The sequence below is a fragment of the Callorhinchus milii genome, unplaced genomic scaffold (assembly GCF_018977255.1).
Source record: "Callorhinchus milii isolate IMCB2004 unplaced genomic scaffold, IMCB_Cmil_1.0 Scaffold15, whole genome shotgun sequence".
Lineage (NCBI taxonomy): Eukaryota > Metazoa > Chordata > Chondrichthyes > Chimaeriformes > Callorhinchidae > Callorhinchus > Callorhinchus milii.
In genome coordinates, this window is record NW_024704756.1 from 17312248 (window position 1) to 17330817 (window position 18570).

The 18570-nt window shown below is 46.2% G+C and overlaps 1 protein-coding gene and 1 long non-coding RNA gene across 5 annotated transcripts in view; one reads left to right on the forward strand and one right to left on the reverse strand.

Annotated features, from left to right (window-relative positions):
* The window catches only part of si:ch211-200p22.4 (phosphatidylinositol-binding clathrin assembly protein), a 45556-nt gene extending 44555 nt beyond the window's left edge, over positions 1-1001 (reverse strand). For all 4 annotated transcript variants that reach the window (XM_042340888.1, XM_042340887.1, XM_042340886.1 and 1 more), the window contains exon 1: positions 855-1001. In XM_042340888.1, the coding sequence (XP_042196822.1) occupies positions 855-984 (130 nt within the window). In that variant the 5' untranslated portion in view covers positions 985-1001. The remainder of the gene's footprint in view (positions 1-854) is intronic.
* An 82-nt stretch (positions 1002-1083) lies between these two features.
* On the forward strand, positions 1084-7573 carry LOC121850206. Its single transcript, XR_006085504.1, has 2 exons — positions 1084-1405; positions 7384-7573. It is a non-coding gene; the product is annotated as an uncharacterized LOC121850206 (long non-coding RNA).
* Positions 7574-18570: the final 10997 nt, after the last annotated feature.

Consider the following 18570-nt stretch of genomic DNA (forward strand, 5'->3'; position numbering starts at 1 on the left):
CCAGGGTGTGAGTGTTAGTTTAATCAACCCCTTATTGTTCACAGGTATGGGATTTATGTGTGTCAACCTCTGCTTCATCTATCTTTTCCTCCTCCAAAGGCCGTTTCCAGGTTATGCACAGAGTTCACTACTTTTTATTTGTGGGCCATTCTCAGGAGTATGTACAACCAAGTGCTGTACATCCACCACCACACCACTCACTTCCACAAACAGGGCTAATAACCTGCAGGTTGGACACACTTTTTACACTCTTTCCCCCATCTTACAAATCCAGTTGGAATGCCAGGAATTAATTCCCCCCCCCCCTATCACAGACCAGGGAAGTGACACATAGGGCAGAACCCAAGGTCTGTCAAACAGACCTGAAACAAGGTTCATTTGTTCCCATTCACTCCACACCTGGGGATCGCTCATACAGTTAGTTTAGTACCATTCCACTTTCAGTCCAAACTGAATCACTTCCTCTTGTGACAGCATAGAACACATATTGGGTCAGCTTCCTCCCCGCTGTGCCTAACTCACCTTCCTCATCCCACTCATACCATCATCACCGCCCCCCCCCCATACCACCCCCCCCCTCCATCCCCTCACACACCCCCCTCCCCACCTCCATACCCCACTCAAAGTCAGGCTCCACTACTGTTAACTGCTCCGAGACTCTACCCCGGCTTGAAGGGCGCTATATAAATGCAAGTTGTTGTGGTTGTTACCCTCTTCCCCCCCCCTCCCCATACCTCCACTCACACCTCCCCCCCATACCCCACTTTACCCTCCCCCTTTATACCCCACTCAGATCCCCCCTTTATACCCCACTCAGACCCCCCTTCCCCATCGCCTCCCTGTACAGTACTCACAGTCCAGGTGCTTCTTCTTGGGGCCCATCACCTCGTGGGTGGTGGCTTTACAGGCCGCCTTGGTGATGGCTGAGCCGGTGACGCTGTGCTGGGCCGCGGTGATCCGGTCCGTGATCGACTGACCCGACATGATCCCTCAGGCGGGCGGGCGGGCGGGAGGGAGAGAAGGGAAGGGAGCGGGCGACAGGCGGAGAGGGGAGAGGAGAGGAGAGGGGGAGAGAGAGGAGGAGGAGGAGGGGGTAAAATAAAAAGGAAACGAGCCCTGGTCCCCCCCCTCAGAGCTAAATCAGCCCGAGCCCGTGAGGAGCGATGTGTGAAGGAGACGCCTCCGTGAGGAGAGGAGTCGGGGCGGCGGCGGCGGCTTAAACCGAACGCTCGGGCGCGAGACCAACCGCCGGAGAAAAACCGTTGCTCTCCCCCCCGCCCTCACAGGGAGCAAACATCGGAAGCTTCTGGAACCGGCCGGACCATTCGACACGGCGGGGCCGGGGCCGGGCCGAGGCGAGGCGGGGCGGTGACGCGGGGCCTGGCGGAGCGGCGGCGGCTGTGAGGTGTGAGGTGTGCGCTGCCCGAGCCGCTCGCGCTCGCGCTCTCGGGCTTTATACCGCCCGCCCCGTCTCTTCCGCTTTCTCGGGCACTGACAAACAAAATGGCGGCGCAGCCCCAGTCAGGTGGCGGCCCACATCTGGGCGGTTAAGGTGGAGCGGGGGCCGGCGTGTGAGCTCACACTGAGGGGGGGAGGGAGGGAGGGAGAGGCAGGAGGGGGAGGAGGGAAAGGGGGGAAGGAGGGGGAGGGGGGAGACGGAGGAAGAGGGAGGGGGAAGGAGGGAGAGGGAAGGAGGGAGTGGGGGGGAGGGGGGGGAAGGAGGGAGAGGGTGGGGGGGAGAGGGAGGGGGGAAGGAGGGAGAGGGTGGGGGGGAGAGGGAGGGAGGGGGGGGAAGGAGGGAGAGGGTGGGGGGGAGAGGGTGGGGGGGAGAGGGAGGGGGGAGAGGGAGGGCGGAAGGAGGGAGAGGGTGGGGGGGGAAGGAGGGAGAGGGTGGGGGGGAAGGAGGGAGAGGGAAGGAGGGAGAGGGTGGGGGGGAGAGGGAGGGGGGAAGGAGGGAGAGGGTGGGGGGGAGAGGGAGGGGGGAAGGAGGGAGAGGGAACGAGGGAGAGGGAGGGGGAAAGGAGGGAGAGGGTGGGGGGGAGAGGGAGGGAGGAGGGGGAGGGAGAGGTGGGGAGGGAGGGAGAGGGGGGGGAGAAAGGAAGGAAGGAGGGGGGGAGCGAGGAGAGGGAGGGAAGGAAGGAGGGGGAGCCTGGGTCTGATGAACGGTCCCTGTGCCCTGAAACAACAATAACAACTTGCACTTATGTGGGTTGTAAGGTTTCAGAAAGGGGGAATGGGGGAAAACCCTGGAGGGTTTTGAGACAAACTTCAATTGTTCCCCATTCATTCGGTACCAAGGAATCACTCCGCCGTCAGTCAGTTCCAATCCCAGTCCAAACTTGTCTGTGTTGGTGTAAAAGCTGGAGTCAGTCAGTGTCTTCCCCCCTCCCATGACCTCCCCCCTCCCATGACCCTCCTGCTTCTCTCCCAGTTCTACCTGCATGTTTGACCTCCTGTGACAGGGCCACAGGCTGAGCTAAGGGAATCCCATCTCATTCCAACATCATTGGCTACTGTATTTCTCCCACAAAATACAGTCTCTACACTTTACAGTATGTTTTATGAAGCACTTTGAGACGTCTTGAAGACGTGATAAGGCACTGTATCAAATGCCAGAATTATTATTATCATTTACTTCCACAGTGGAGTTCCCAAAAGTAACTCTTTAACACTTAACAAATCCTGGCAGGTAGAACTGTCCTCCTCCCCCACCCAATCAAGTGTTAGAGTTGGTTTTGGTCAAGGTCATGCTCTCCCTTGCTCAGAATGTTTCTCCAAACCTGTGAAGAATTTTGAAACATCCTACATGAAGGGCACTGTGTAAATGCAAGTTCTTGTCAATGGAGGGCAGTCCAATTCCTCAACGGGATGCCGTTGCTTGTTCTGAAGTGCTTGTTCCTCTTGATTTTCGTTTGTGTTATCCAGAAACCATGGTGGGATAACATAATGCACATTAACATCATTAATTCCCTTACACAATTGTGGGTGTCTATGTCAATGGTATGGAAAGAATGTTGTTTGAAACCAAAAAGAACGAGGCATACCTCTTGTGGGCTTTTCTTCTCTCTCTCAATGGCTGACATAATCTTCCCTTGGTTGTAGGACTGAGCTATACACACCAGAGGGGTTTGAAGTTGTACTATGTTGGCTGATCTCAGCTGGGCCATGTCGCTCAGTTTATATTTGAGGTCAGTGAGAAGAACTGTGTGGGTTCCTTGTCTACAATCATTATCAGCAAGGTTAGCTGCTTACAGAAACAATCACCACATCTGACAAGACATAACGTGAAAAGATCCTAAAATAATGCAAGCTTGTTCTTTTGATACACATGTGTGTAATGGTCACTTTGATAATACTGTATACTGGAAATAGTCATTGCTAACTGAATAGCTTCCCTGTGCTTCCAGGAAAGGGGTGGGGGAGTGGAAAAGGAGGGGAAATTGTGAAAGTTGACGAATTACTGCTGAGTGTCTCTCTAAGAATTAAAGCCCTCTGTTTTGGGGCACGTTCTAAATCTCTTTAACATGACAATGCAGTTTTGGGCATCAGCCACAGCCAATTCCAGCGGCCGTACATGCTCACATGAGGCAATCATTGTGCGAGAGCGGCACAAATTACAGTATTTGCAAGCACTCAAAAAAAAGCCAGTTCAAATGGGGTATTGGAGACAGATGGTGACACGTTGGTGGTGAGTGAGTGAGTTCCACCTTAAGCAAAAGTGGGTGTCTCAAATTCTTAGGGCCTCACATTCCTGAGTAAAAGTTTGGTAATCAGAGCGCAGACCTGGACACGCTGGTTAACCACAGACGTCGGGCAGCGATACGCTAACTATCTGGGCTAGTACATTCTGCTGTGACCTGTCAAACTGCACAATTCACATTGCATCAGACCTGCACCGCACAGATAGTGAACGCTCCAGAACTTTCACTCTCCGGCTCGCTCAGGCAGGGCAAAACCTTGGGCAAGTTTCCTTACTCCACACAGAGCCTAATAACAATCCCTCCAAAAAAACAAAACAATAATAAAAATTGGTCATTTTCAATCTACGACTGTTTGTGGGACATTGCTGTGCGCAATTGGCTGCCGCGTTCGCCCACAAATATACAGTCAATTCACTTTACAGTGTGTTCTGTGAAGCGCTTTGGGATGTCCTCCCGACGTGAAAAGCGCTATATCAAATGCAAGGATTATTATTATTATTATTATAAACACTATACACTGTGCATTCCGACAAATAAAAAAGTGGCCTTTTTTTTTAAACAGTTAAACTACTTTCAGTGTGTTTTTTTAACACTGCCCAGTGTTTTAACACTGCCCAGTCAATTAAACCTTACCTTCAAGAATAATAATAATAATAATCCTTGCATTTGATATAGCGCTTTTCACGTCGGGAGGACGTCCCAAAGCGCTTTACAGAATATACTGTAAGGTGAATTGACTGTATATTTGCGGGCGAACGCGGCAGCCAATTGCGCACAGCAATGTCCCACAAAAAACAGTCGTAGATTGAAAATGACCAATTTATTATTGTTTTTGGAGGGATTATTATTAGGCTCTGTGTGGAGTAAGGAAACTTGCCCAAGGTTTCGCCCTCTGCCTGGAATTGAACTCAGGTCTCTCGCTTGCAAAGCGAGTACTCTAACCACTGAGCTACAGGACTCCACAATCCTGTGGAGATTGTTCCAGGGACAAACGGGATGTTCAAACAATTAAAAAGTTATTTATATTTCCCTTTCCCACTTTGGTAACATATTGTGTTCTTTGTAAAGAGAGATTTTTCTTCCATATTACTTACTCATGTCCACAAATACCAGGCACCTCCCTAGTCTTACAGGGCAAATGGAAAACTGTTTGCTAATGCTCTAAGGTTGGCCTCGGAGACCTTATAGAGGACACTAAGTGTATCAGCCTGGCTCAGTGGGTTGAGCATGCTTGCCTCTGTATCACATGTTTGTAGATTTGAAGTCCTAAATCAGGGCTTGAGCCCACAGTCCAGGCTGACACTCCAGTACTCTGCAGGAGGTGGCATCATTTGGATGAGACAAGAAAACAAAGTGCCATTCATCTTTTCAGGTAGACAGATCCCGTGACACTATTCTGGTGTCCTAGCCAACAATCCTCCAGATAAACTCATGGCTGTTTTTAGAATCTTGTTTTTCACAAATTGGCTGCTGTGTTTGCCTACCACTACACAGTCACCACACTTATAGCAATTCCCTGTGAAGGCCTTCAAGACCTTAAACAATAGAAGTGCTGTATTAAATATGAGGATTGTTTATACTTGTATTCTGTTACTCAGGATGTGAAGGACTAAGAAGAGATTTCTCCCAAAAAATCTCAATGCCTCCAGGCAGAGGAGCAACCTTGTGTCTCTACAGTCATGCTTCAAAAGTTCATTTTTTTGATCTGTTCAATCTGCTATTTTCTACCATGGTTCAGGTCAATTTGGCAGCTGAATATGTTTTTAAAAGTAACAAAATGGTGTTCTATTGACAATAAATCTGATAAATGCCATTGTTTTTGGAAGAGGATTTTCTCATTTATTGTACTTTTCCCCCTCATGAGATGTTTCAATTATACTTGAATTTCTTGTCAATTGTGGGCAGGTCATGTTCAGTGGATTGATTAATGCCTCAAGCTTCCTGCTGTGATGTCAGGGGACTTTGATCTTTTCCTATCTGATATGTTTGACAACGGAGGTAACAAACCCAAAGTGCATTGGCCAGCCAGTTACTGAATAATCAAATCTGTCTCAAGTATTGGGAGGAGTTGAATGAGGTATCAGTTTCTGGTACACTGCTTGCAAGGTGACTGGATAGGTGATACTGGGAGACACCGATGGGATTTTAGAAGTTTGCTCTGAGAAGTTACAGTCACAAATTGCACCCCTACTAAAATTTAGAATTTTATCAAATTCTACAGCTGAGCTTCAGTATTGGAGGTGGGGGGAATAAAACCACTGAACCAACAGTCTTTGTGACATGTTTTGAATCTAGTTCTCAGGGTTCACTCAATTGCACGACAAACACTCCCAGATCAAGGAGTAGTGATCTCGAGGAAGTGTCATCATGTATTATGATACTTGGCAACCACCCACTGGAGAGTCCTCCAGTACTGATCTATTACACAGCGAGTCTCCCGACACTGATGAGGTACAGTATAGAGGAGTCCCCGTCCTTCAGCATGGTGCTGTGCATGAATCAGAGTATGTTACACAGAACACCAAGAACATTGCTTATACACAATCACCTGTTCTTCCCGTTCCCAAGCTGTAGTGAGATAATAATCACAATAATAATCTTTGCATTTGATATAGCACCCTATCATGTCGTTGAGACGTTTCAAAGTGCTTCACAGGATAAACTGTAAGATGAAATTGACTGTATTTTGTGGATGAGATGAATGCATTAAATTTTTTTGGTCAAGAGATTTCCTCAAAGCAGAGCAGATTTTTTTTAAGCGTTGCTCTAGTGGTTTATAACTCTAGTCTGATTCAAAGTGCACCAAATTAACAAGCCCCAAGTGAGACAAGACATTAAAAGCACTCCCCACTCCTCCCTTCAAAATAATGGATGTATGGGATAAAATTCCATCAAACACTGTTAATGCTGCATAGCTTTACTCGTAAAAGAAGAGCTAGTTTAAGGATCTAAGAATGTTTGGAAGATTATAAGGGTGGACACAAATAGTTGATCCATGGAACATGATCTTTGGAAGAAACGGGAACCATGGTTGAATGATCTGTGGAATGTAGCTGCTCAGAGTGGTAATTGTAGGTTGTTAGGTTACTTTAATGTTCTTCAGTTTTGCTCGATTACCTTTGGATGTTAGGGAGGCAAGTCACAGCATTGTCACCTTGGAGACATCACCTGCAGTTACTTGCCTCGCTCAGGAGAGCGAATGGGTTGGGTGGAGTCTGTGATTGGGCAAAGTAAGCATGGTCTATGTAGGGACATGTCTGATGGGCCAAATAGCCCTTTCGTTTGTGGCCATATTTACAGAATGTTTATAATATCACCACAGACATTGCCTTTCAATAAAACAATGTGAACAACAGCATAACATCTCAATGGATTTCACGGGGAAACTGTGCAAGGGGGTGGATTGAAAATAGGGACAAAAGCCTCCATTGCAGTAATTATGTTCAGTTAATGTCTGGAAAATTTTTCTTTCTGGAGGTACTCACACACTGGTGAAGGCAGGGCACCCACTGTTTCCTATTTCTCTTTGTTACTTTGCTCTCCCTCTCCCTGGAATGTGTGTATTGGGAGGCCGAGGGGAGGCAGTTGCTCTCAAACCACCACCAATGTCTCTCTTAGCTGACAGTGACAGTGCCGCCTCCTATAGTGAAGCCTCGTCTGTTTCTTGCCATTTCCCCCGCAGGCCAGTCTGAATCCTCTCCAGGTGCCTAGGATGCTGCCGCATGGTGAAGATCAATAAATGCAGCGGGAAAGGCGATTGAACCACAACACCCTCTGCTTTTCACACATTCATTCGCTGCCGGCACTAAGCTAAGCCACTGGGCAGAAGATAAGATATAATAATGTAAATTAAATGGCTTTGCAATTGAAAATGACCCACTTGGCCTTTGTTCACAGCTCTTAGTTTTCAGCTGACAATAAGAGGATGCCAAAGTCCTCGACAACATAAGCCTAATTCTAGAGGCCACAAGCTGCCTCTTTCTGGGGAGGACATTGAATAAAAAGTAACACAATACAGATTTACATTTGTATAGCGCCCTTCACCCCAAATGACGTCCCAAAGGACGTACCAGTACTGGCTGGCTTTAATGATGAAAATCACAACAACAACTTGCATTTATACAGTAGCCTTCACTCAGGGTTTAAATAGTTTTGCCTCCATCCAGGCAGAGGGCATTCGCTCGTCCAAAGTAATGTATAAAAAATGAAGAAGGGTGCGACAAACAACAGGAAGAGCTCCAAAGGATGGCTGGAGGGAGGGAAGGTAGCCAGCCAGGGATGGATGTTCATGTACTAAGGGCAAGGATTGCCACGTGCCACCCAAAGGATTACTCACTGCAGCTGAAGGAAAACATCAAGTCCTTCACTAACCTGGTGGACAGAGTTAGTAACTCATTACCACTCGGGCCATTAACTCCATGAGATGCACGTTAGCAGTAAATAAGCCAATGTGAGATTAGCCTCTGCTGTAACAGTCCGACGTTAAAGGCACAATACACGTGTAACTTGTATTAGTGTAAGCGCTAATGGAGCAATAAGACTGATTCAGACACTTTCACCCAGTAACTTATTTCATGGATCTGTCAAAATCTGATCCACTTTGGTTTTCCCTTTGAATCAGAATTTCATTCCAAATATTTTCAATCAAATTTCACTAGCCTTGACACAAGGCCACCAGAAGTGAATAGCTGAGTCATGGGACAATGGCTATGTGTTTTGGGGGGCTGTGAGTTTCACTCTAGGCTCCTGCTTTCAGGCTCTGATATTGTGCTTTTCGGAAAGACATTACTGGAGTAAGCGAGACACAGAGTCAGGAGGAAGAGCTAATATTACAGAGGGCAAGTGGTCACATTGCAACATCGCACTACATTCCTACAGTCAGCAAACAAGTTTCACAGCAAAAGCTGCCAATGGTCTGAGAGATTGTGCAAATAAAATCAGTTCCTATTAAGTCAATGACCTAGCTCCTGATTTCATTCTGTTCCAGTCAGAGATGAGCTGGAGCGGGGAAACCGATCTTGCTCACATTCACTCGCTCAGGGTGGAGAGAACTCAACCAAACTGAGGCGAACCAACTGTTTTTTTGGCAACTGAATCTCTTTGTGATATTTTATTAGCATATTTTAGTCTTTTTGTTACACTCCAGAACCTCAATTTATATGCAGGAATTTCTACATAAGTAGTTAAGATCAGAGGGGGTGAAAAATAATATTTCAAAAGCTGCAAAGTATGTGACTGTCTGCGCACAAGTTCCATGTGTATGTCACAGCAGTCTGTTTGCGTCAGATAAAATTCCAGAATTTCTGTCTTGTTCCTGCTGCCCTGGCACAAAGCAACCTGCTCTAACAAGTATATAATAATAACAATAACAACAATAATAATAACAATAATAATACTTGCATTTGATATAGTGCTTTTCACGTCTTCTGGATGTCTCAAAACGCTTCACAGAATATGCTGTAAAGTGAATTGACTTTACTCGCTCGCAAGGCGTGTGCTCTAACTACTGCGCTACAGGACTCCATATGGTTTATGGGGGGGGGGGGATTTCAACAGGCTAAAAATATCAAAGCCAAGTTTATCACAAATTTCCTGTTGGCTTTTCTTCCCCCAAAACTGCTCCCAAGCAGATACTGTCCAGCTGATTTTCTGAACTCCTTCGAAGAAAGATCTTGCAATTCTTCCTCACGTTAAACAATGTTGTGTAGGTTTCACAGGAACATTTCTTTGAGGAGAGACAATGAAAATATGCACTTGTAGTAGGAAAATATTGCAACTGGTGTTCCAATAATGTCTCAGACAAAGGACTACACCTCCAACAACACAGCACTCACCTCGCCCCCCCCAACATCGCACTGCCAGCCTAGACTATGAGCTCAAAATTCCCGTAATGGGAACCTACAATCTTCTGACAGCTTGTAGTTTCGCCTCTCTGTGAGAGTGTACCTGGCCTTCACTTGGCAACTGCACCTTTTGGAATGATTCTCTCTCTACAGGGGATTGTACAGGCAATCCTTCCTCTTATTCTCTGTGCTGCAACAACTCTGAGATGGTCCTCAAACATCCCTTAAGTATGACTCTGACTAGAAGGTTAGTAGCTTTGGCTCAATGCTGACAAAACCAACCCTGGCTTTCTATGGGCTTGGCCAATCCACTTTACATGGCATTGGCAGCAATATCTCAGCAGTTAGTAAGCTGAGGTACAAGGTGAAGCATCATGATGTTCACTGTATTCCCAGCTGAAGTCTGTAGCCTGCTTGACAGCATCCAGCATGACACAGATAATAATAATAATGCTGTGTCAAACATTCTCAGACGCACCATTCCAGGATGGGATTCATTCCAAGGCTGGTCTTCAGAAGCCGTGTGATGTAGGTTTCCTGTTCCCCACTGGAGGGCGCTGTTTACCTGGGCATTTGGGGAAGGGGAAGGTGAGACTGTTTCTGATGCTGTAGGAACACTTGAAGAAGTTGGTGAAGTGAGCCCTGAGGTCCTGGAAAAAGAGCAGGCGCGTGTCTGGGCAAACTGGGGGTCACATATTCCACCATCGCACTGTTAGTTTTGGAACAAACTGAAGCCAACTAATAAAACAGCTACTCTCATGGCATTACGCCTGACACACCAGCCCATCGCACTGCCAACACATAGACTTCATTAAGCTAGTAAAATAATCAATTTACTGTAGAATCATAAACATATATAAACATGTCGAGATTATTGGCTCCACCATTTCACCACAAATGCTTAACATCCCATTTGTACAGCCGGTGGGAGGGTGTGGAGTCCCGTAGTGTAATGGTTAGCAGGCTCGCCTCGCATGTGAGAGGACCTGCTGCATTTCGCCCGCAAAATATACAGTCATTCCACTTTACAATACATTCTGTGAAGCGCTTTGAGACATTTTGACGATGTGATAAGGCGCTATATCAGATGCAAGGATTTTTATTATTATTAAATCCTATTTATATTGCCAGTGGAAGGGTTCACTGAGTTTGACAAGAGTGAAGGAGCTGGAGTGACCGCAGTAGAGATACAGTCAGTGCCACAGGGCACCATTAAGAATCTGTACTTCAGTTCTCATGATTACATCACTGAGACTCTGTTTCTCCCAAATAAGTTTACAAGCTTCAATAGAAACAAAAGATTTTAAAATCAACTGCATTCTTTGAAACTGAATCTATGTTGACATAAAATGTGGTCCCTATAAAGAGACACCTAGCTTGGATGCATTGTGTAACGACAAACCTCAAAAGACCTGGTTTGATTCCCGTCAGGGCGAAACTTTGGGCAAGTTTCCTTACTCCATACGCCTGATAATAATCCCTCAAGAAAAAAAAACCCAACAATATATAAAATGCAAAGATTATTATAAATGTCTAAGGATTTATAGAAAGTTACAACACTCTCGGTCAGCTATACAGCTGCTGAGAGCACAAGCCCTGGGCCAATGTTTAACCTTGAACAAACCAGAGTTGTATTTCCAAATACGACACCGGTTTATCTGAGCAGATTAAACATTAATATTAGAGATATAACTTCCCTTCCCAAACGGTCAATCGCTTTCATTAGCCGCACTTGCCCACGCACTAAATCCATCAGGATAAGTGATGTAATGTGGAGAAATCCTTTGACAGCCCCCCCACCCCATGGGGTTTAATGTCTGGATGTGGTCAGGTTGGCTGCACCAAGTCTAAACTGAGCATCAGATCTCTTTGAACAGCCAACAGTCTAAGCCAGGTTTCTCTCCTCAAAATCATCAGCCAGACCAGGAAAGAAATCTAGAAAATGGGAATATTCCTGGGATTTAATGTGAAAAAAATAAGAGAAAAACAGGGAATCAGACAGAAGTAAGTTCCCTTTTGTCTCCTAAATCCAATTAAAACCAATTTTCTTCTCCTGCTAACATGTTCCTAGTACTGAAGCTTGTCAGGGTGTTTGTGTTGAGAGATCATCAGCCCAGCCTGAGGAATTACCATCAGGGCTAACATCACAGTCTGGGTAGCACATCATGTCCTCCTAGAGCCTTCATAGGTACACTCGGACATCATTCAAGCCATTGTGTCTGTGCTGGTGCTCACTCCCCACTGGAGCTCTCTACTCTAATCCCATTCCCTGCTCTTTCCCACACACCCTCAATATTATTTTTCTTCATGTATTTATCGAATCTCCTTTAAATTTTGCAAGTGATAATCCTGGATTTCTTCCATCCTGTTGCTGACTTGGTGCCGATAATCTTATACCATTTATCCTGAACAAAACCTCCTAACTTTGAAAGCTTTTCAGAAAGCCCTCAAACCCCTCTGTTCCAGTGAATACTCCCAGCTCTTTAGCTCTGTGTAGATTTCATTCTCCCACCATTGAAGGGAAAATTGCAAGGGGGAGCAGCAGACACACTCTTTAAACATCCAAAACAAGCACATTTCTTTTTGAAAGGCAGTCTGGCTTGAGATTTAATTTAAAGTAAAAAAAAATAATCTGCTGAAAGTCATTTTTTTCCATTAATCATACCTCAGAGGCCAGCCTGCTGCAAACATTAACAGCAAGGCAGAGAGAGCTTCAGATTGGAAGTGAGATAGAACACTAAATAGGCCAGCGAGGAGGGAGAGACTGAGACTTTAACCCAAGTGCCTGGAGGACACCTCCTGTATCACATTAGCACACTTGCTGACTCCAGCTGAGTAAAATTAATTACCTCCCCAAGGGCATGGGAACTTAACAGAACTGTAAGGAAAATGAAGACGGAATGGAACTCAAGCGAGAGAATGGAGAGGAAAGGAAAATACCAGAGTATCTCTGGTCTGCGACTAATTAAGAAATTAAAAAAAATGTTTTACAAATAGCTGGGCAAGAAAAATATGTACTTTGTGGCTGTGGGTCACTGATGTTAATAGAAAAGATCTGTGAGAGACTGTACAGAGAGCAAGGGTGACCTGCAACTGACAGTGTAAAATAACAAGGGGCTTTAGGTATGGTTAGACAGGGAATAATGAGTACCTGGGAGTGAGTTCTGAGATTAAATCTAAGGAAAGATCACACGTTATAAATGGTGAGTTCTTGGGTCTGTGTGTGTTTTGCTGAGGTCTTTCATTTTTCTTCTGACTCGTGGCAGAGAACCGAGATCAGCCCCTCCTGACAGTGAGGAGGACCTCCCTACCCAATACACTGATAAGATTGCATTTGATACAGTGTCCACAGAGCATTCAAACAAACATCTCACAGGGAATCAATGTCAAACATAGTGCCTGTTTTTGTGAGCAAATGTCCCATAAACAGCCATGAAGTAAATGACTGATTTGATCTGATGCTGAGGGTGAAGACTGTGAAGGATAGAGAGAATGGAGACTCAACCACTCTGGGACACTGCCCTGCGTGAGGGAAGCTTAATAAATGCAAGTTGTTGTTGAGGGTGAAGACTGAGGTTGGATAGAGACAATGGATAGAGAAGATGGATAGAGGATGGAGATTTCTGTGAACGTGGAGAAACATTTTTAAAGAGGAAGAAAGAAACAACCACAAACTATTTCCTGATTTGCAACATCCTGTGCACCAACATTGAAAAGTCTTCCAGGGCCAACCAAATGAAATTCTGGTCTTAGATCATTACCCACATCTGCTGAAGAACCCACACAGTGCAATGTCATTAACTCTTCAACAACCGGAGGAGCAAAGCTGCACCCACAACAAAAAATGTTTGGTACTGTACTGTCAATTACTGCATTCACTGTACTTCAAAACATTAGCCTAATCAGCCTGGGTGGGGGTGCTGGATACAAAGTGTAGAGGCAGCTTTACTGTGTCTGTAACCCTGATCTGGAAGTGTGAACGGACAGTGTAGAGGAGCTTTACTGTGTCTCTAACCCTGACCTGGGAGTGTGAACACACAGTGTAGAGGGAGCTTTACTGTGTCTCTAACCCTGACCTGGGAGTGTGGACAGACACACAGTGTAGAGGGAGCTTTCCTGTGTCTCTAACCCTGACCTGGGAGTGTGGACGCACAGTGTAGAGATTGGGCAGAGATTGGATATTTATGTTCTTGCTTTGATTCAGAGATTTCCAATAAAGGTAAAAACACTCAGGCTCCACATCTTCCATTAATCTTAGTTGGCAAAATTCAACATAAGGGAGTTACAGAATGAAGCGAATTCAATCCCACAAACAGTGGGGATCCAGTACACGACCGGCTCCTGGCAGAGTCATTCCTATAAATTACCACTTGTGTCACTCGTGCAGGAACTTCCAGGCTGGGTAGCAACTTGGAAAAAGTGGAGTAGTTGGAAAATGCATGGAGTAAAAACAAGACCATTGTTCACCCAGATACACAGGCAAATCTGACTGCGTTCACTTTAATTACTTAACCCACAAAGGCAGAGGGCATTGTAGGTCACTGAAGATTACAGCACACAGTACACCCTGTGTAAGCCATCCTCACTGCGGGAATCGCCATTCTGCCCAATGTCACTGACTGGCATTGTGAAGGATTGTGTGGGGGCGCCAGCACAGTGTGGCACTGCCAGCCTGAGAGCCAGATGGGCAGGACAATGCAGGACATCACTAGGTGGAAAACAAGAGGTCGGGTCAGATGAATGAGCAAGTAGTGGCTGCCTAATATCATGAAAGCCTGGAGAGTGCAGGAGGAAGGGAAGAGTGAGGAAGGTGAGAAGTGCTGTTGAGTGTAGGGAAGAGCAAGGGAGGGATGTAATAATCTTTTTTGGGGAGGTGATAATCAATGAGACATTATCTCACGGGTGAGGGGGGGGTCTGCCTATTAATAAGCCACCAAAAGTCGAAAAGGCAAAAACACATGGTGATGAGAGGGAAACACAGAGCTGGGTTGGCTGTGGCTCTTCACTCAGTTAATGGGTAAAGTTAGTGGGAAAAGCTGACTTACATACGGCCTGAAATTAAATCTGCAGGAATTCAAACATTGTTCTTATGCCTGCAGGCTGATAACCTGGGCAAAGTCTGCATTGCAATGAAGGCTGCAGCTGTTTAAACTACATTGTGATTGACTGTGAGGATGGACTAGAGATGTGGCCTCAACCCCAACACTGAGGAACTGATCAACCACAGGAACATTACCTCACAGGGGGCAAATAGACCTTTTGCCGTCTGTAGATGGTCACCATTCTGCACAATCCTGCAATCTCACTTATAATAATCCTTGCATTTGATAAAGCGCCCTATCATTCCATTGAGACATCTCAAAGCACTTCACAGAATATACTGTACTTCTCTTTGACCGTGCCTTCAGCTCCCCTCTCGACTCTCTACTCCCTCCTCGCTCCCTTCCTTTCCTCCCCTCACCCTGGCCATTTCCCCCTTGCTCGGGTCCTGACCCAACTGTACAGAGCCTTGGGACGTCCTCCCGACGTGAAAGGCGCTCAATAAATGGAATCTTGTTGTTGTTGTTGTTGTAAAGTGAATTGACTGTGTATTTTGTGGTTGAAAAGCGGCAGCCAATTGTGCCCAGCAACGTCTCACAAACAGGATTGAGAAACCAAATTATTACTTTTTTTTTGGAGGGATTATTGCTCCCAGAAAGTGATCCGCCAATCGACTAACAACTGGGTTCCTACTTACTGCTAGATAAACAGAGGCGTGTGAAGTCAGGAAACTTGCCTAAGATTTCACCTCACCCAGGAATTGAACCTTGGGCCTCTCGCTTGCGCTGAGCTACAGGACTCCCAACACTCCAATTTACTTAGGGATCCCCAAAAAGGTGGAATTGGGAAGTTGCTTCAAGGTTCGTTCATCCATTGTAGTTGCTGTTTCCTGGTCCTTACATGGACCTCACTCCAGCGATTATCATCAAAAAGAGAAGGGAATTTCTTTCCCAGTGCCCTGCCCGACAATGCCCTGCCCGACAACGCTCTGCCCGACAATGATCTGGGTTAAATTGGTTACTTGTGAGAATGTCACTGTGCACAAATTGGTTGCTGTGTTCGCCTACAAAATACAGTCACTGCACTTCACAGCTTTTAGGAAATAACATTATGGGATATAAGTACACGGGTAGTTCAGGACATATATGTGCATGCTACCGAAGGAAGGTGAAAGGCGAACTAGATGGACCTTGGTCTTTTTTTGTCTAGCATTTATGTTCTTATGTTATGTACTGTGAAGCGCGTTGAAACGTTATGACGTGATATTTTATTTATGAATGTAACTGGCTGACTGGAATCCCAGTTGGGGTTCAGAGAGCTGTCAGTTTCAGTGGGACTCGTAAAGAGTGAAATACTGCAGGGAGCGGGGGGGGGGGGGGAGAGAAAATTTGGAACAAGACCCCAATGTACTTGCTCAGAACTCAGATAATGTGTGCAGTTTCTGAAAATACTGAACGCCCCCAGTCACAAAGTTCCAATCACAAAACCATACTGAAGGCCACAGACCCTGCTTCATGGTTCTGCCTCAACACAAAAGCTATCAATCTTCCTGCAGAGGATTTTAATTCAATCTTAATTCAACTTTGTTATTCAAGCGTTGCCGGAGCTCTGAAGAGGCAGACTACATAGAGGCGTCCCAGTTCATTGTAGCCATGATTTCATGGCTCAGACTATGATGGAAATCTCATCTGCCCGGGGGTCATATAAAGTCCAGCCAAGTATTGTTGCACACATCCTGCACCGCGCTGGCCCCAACACCTCACCTTTTCCCCAAATATTCCCTTTCCTTCGAGGCTGTGGGTTTTACTCGCTGCCGGGAAAATACAATACTTTTATTAACTTTCAAAAGCAGCCTGAACAGCACAACTCTGTCTCTCACATCAGAAGGTTGTGGTTTCAACCCTTGCATCAGGACTTTGAATTCACAGTCGAGGCTAACACTCCAGTACAGTGCTGGGGGGGGTGGTGCCGTGTTTTGTATGAGATGCTGTCCCATGGTCCTGCCTCTCTATTCAGGTGGATGTTGAAGTTCACACAGCCCTATTTGAAAAGAGAAGGGAGTTTTTCGCTCCTTGTTTCTTGGCCAACAATCCTCCAATAAAATTAATCACTCACTTTATGGCTGTTTGTGGGACGTTGCTGTGTGCAAATTGGCTGCCGCATTTCCCCCACAAAATACACAGTCACTACACTTTACAGTTTCGAACAATGGTGTGTGATGGTAAGTACTGAGATGGAATGGTCCCGCAGGTTGAGACCAGGTGGAATTTTGAGCCATTCTCTCAGAATGGCTGAAAAGCAGCTGGATAATTAAGACTGAATTTATAGAATTGTGCAAAACATTGACACTATGACGTGCTAAGGAACAAATCTAAGTCTGGAGCCATGTGAAACCCATTCCCCGATGTAAAAGGAACCTTTACCCTGAAGGCACACCAGGTCTGTGTGTCCAGCGCACACCTCCAGCCCATTGTCCATCATTTGGTGGGAACGTCACTGAAGAGTTAGCTGTTGTCAGGAAGCGTCCTAGCAACTGATATATTGTAAAAGCAAACAGTGGCCTTTTTGTCCCTCTGCTTTCAGCTGTAATTTAAAGTCACCCCAAAAAGGGGGAAAGTGTTGGCTGAAGAAAGAAGGGACTGCAGCTAGGACAGGAGCATCGAACATCAAGAACAACAAATTACATTTGTATCGCGTCTTTCACATCGGGGGATGTCCCAAGGCCCTGGTCCTAGGGCGCTTGTCCCAGAGCTCTGCCAATGCTGCTGGAAGCACTCTCAGCCTCAGTAATAGCAGGTCCCAGCTGACAAACCCTCACCCAAGTAAAGAGTGAGAGGGGTGAGGATTCCTGTAGAATGTAGGAGGAAGGGAAGAGTGAGCTTGTATCTAACACATCCCCCTGCCTGCACTGTGTTGTACCTGGGACCATGGCAGGAGGCGGGTGAGGAGAGTGGCTAATGTGATGGGGAGAGAGATACAGCAATTGGATGACATTTACTTGCAAAATCTGTCTTAACTTTGGACAGATTGGGCCTGGCACTGACTCTCCAGCCAGGCCACTGTGTGTTTGCGCAGGCACCTGAAGAGAAGCCCAATGTGGCCAGCCCCTCGCTTTGCAGAGCCTCCATGGGGTGAGTGGGGCCGTGGAGCCAGAGAGAAAAAGCCTCCATCCCCTGGCCCCTACCCCAGCCCCGTGTAGAGCTGTAAAACAGTCAGCGTACTTTGGGCTGGCCAGCCAGCTCCTCGATCAGCTCAGCTGCAGCTCTCTCCTGGCTGCCAACTCTGTCAATGAAATAATAGGAACAAGCTGTCCTCACGACAGAGCAACTTTCAGATGAAAATGTTTTTGTTAAAAAGGAATCACCAGATATAAACCCGTTGATTGCTGAAGCCCATCTGCTCGGGCACTGTAAACCCTTTGGAGGCTGCACTGGTTCTGTAACAGGATTGAACGACCTGCACAAAGTTAATTGCAGTCTGTTCCAACACACAAGTCAATAAAATTACTGCTAGGTACAGGCAGGAGGTGAGAGGAACTGGCAAGATGTTATGGTTAGGTGAGATCAACCTTGGGGTTTAAAAGCCTGTAGAATGTAGGCGGAAGGAAAGAGTGAGGTAGGTGAGGAGTGCTGTAGAGTGTAGGATGAAGGGAAGAAGGAGGCGAGGTAGGACAAGAGAAAGTAAAAGAAATGATCTAAAGGTTGAGACTTATAGCAGATCCCAGCCAGTTCTGGAGGCGACAATCACTCTGAGGTAGTTATTTGGCAGCATCACGTAGAGAGCTGTCACTTTACTATCATGGATCACATTGCATCAGTAAATCTATTCCTGCCTCAGTTACAGCAAGAACCCAGGTTATCAAGTTAAAGAGACTCATTTCACCTCTTGCGTGTGATTTACGTCCCATCTCCCAGCAAAACCTTCTGGGTTGTAAGTGCCAACACAGGGGTAGCAGGGTGGCTGTGGGTAAATGCCAGCACAGGATC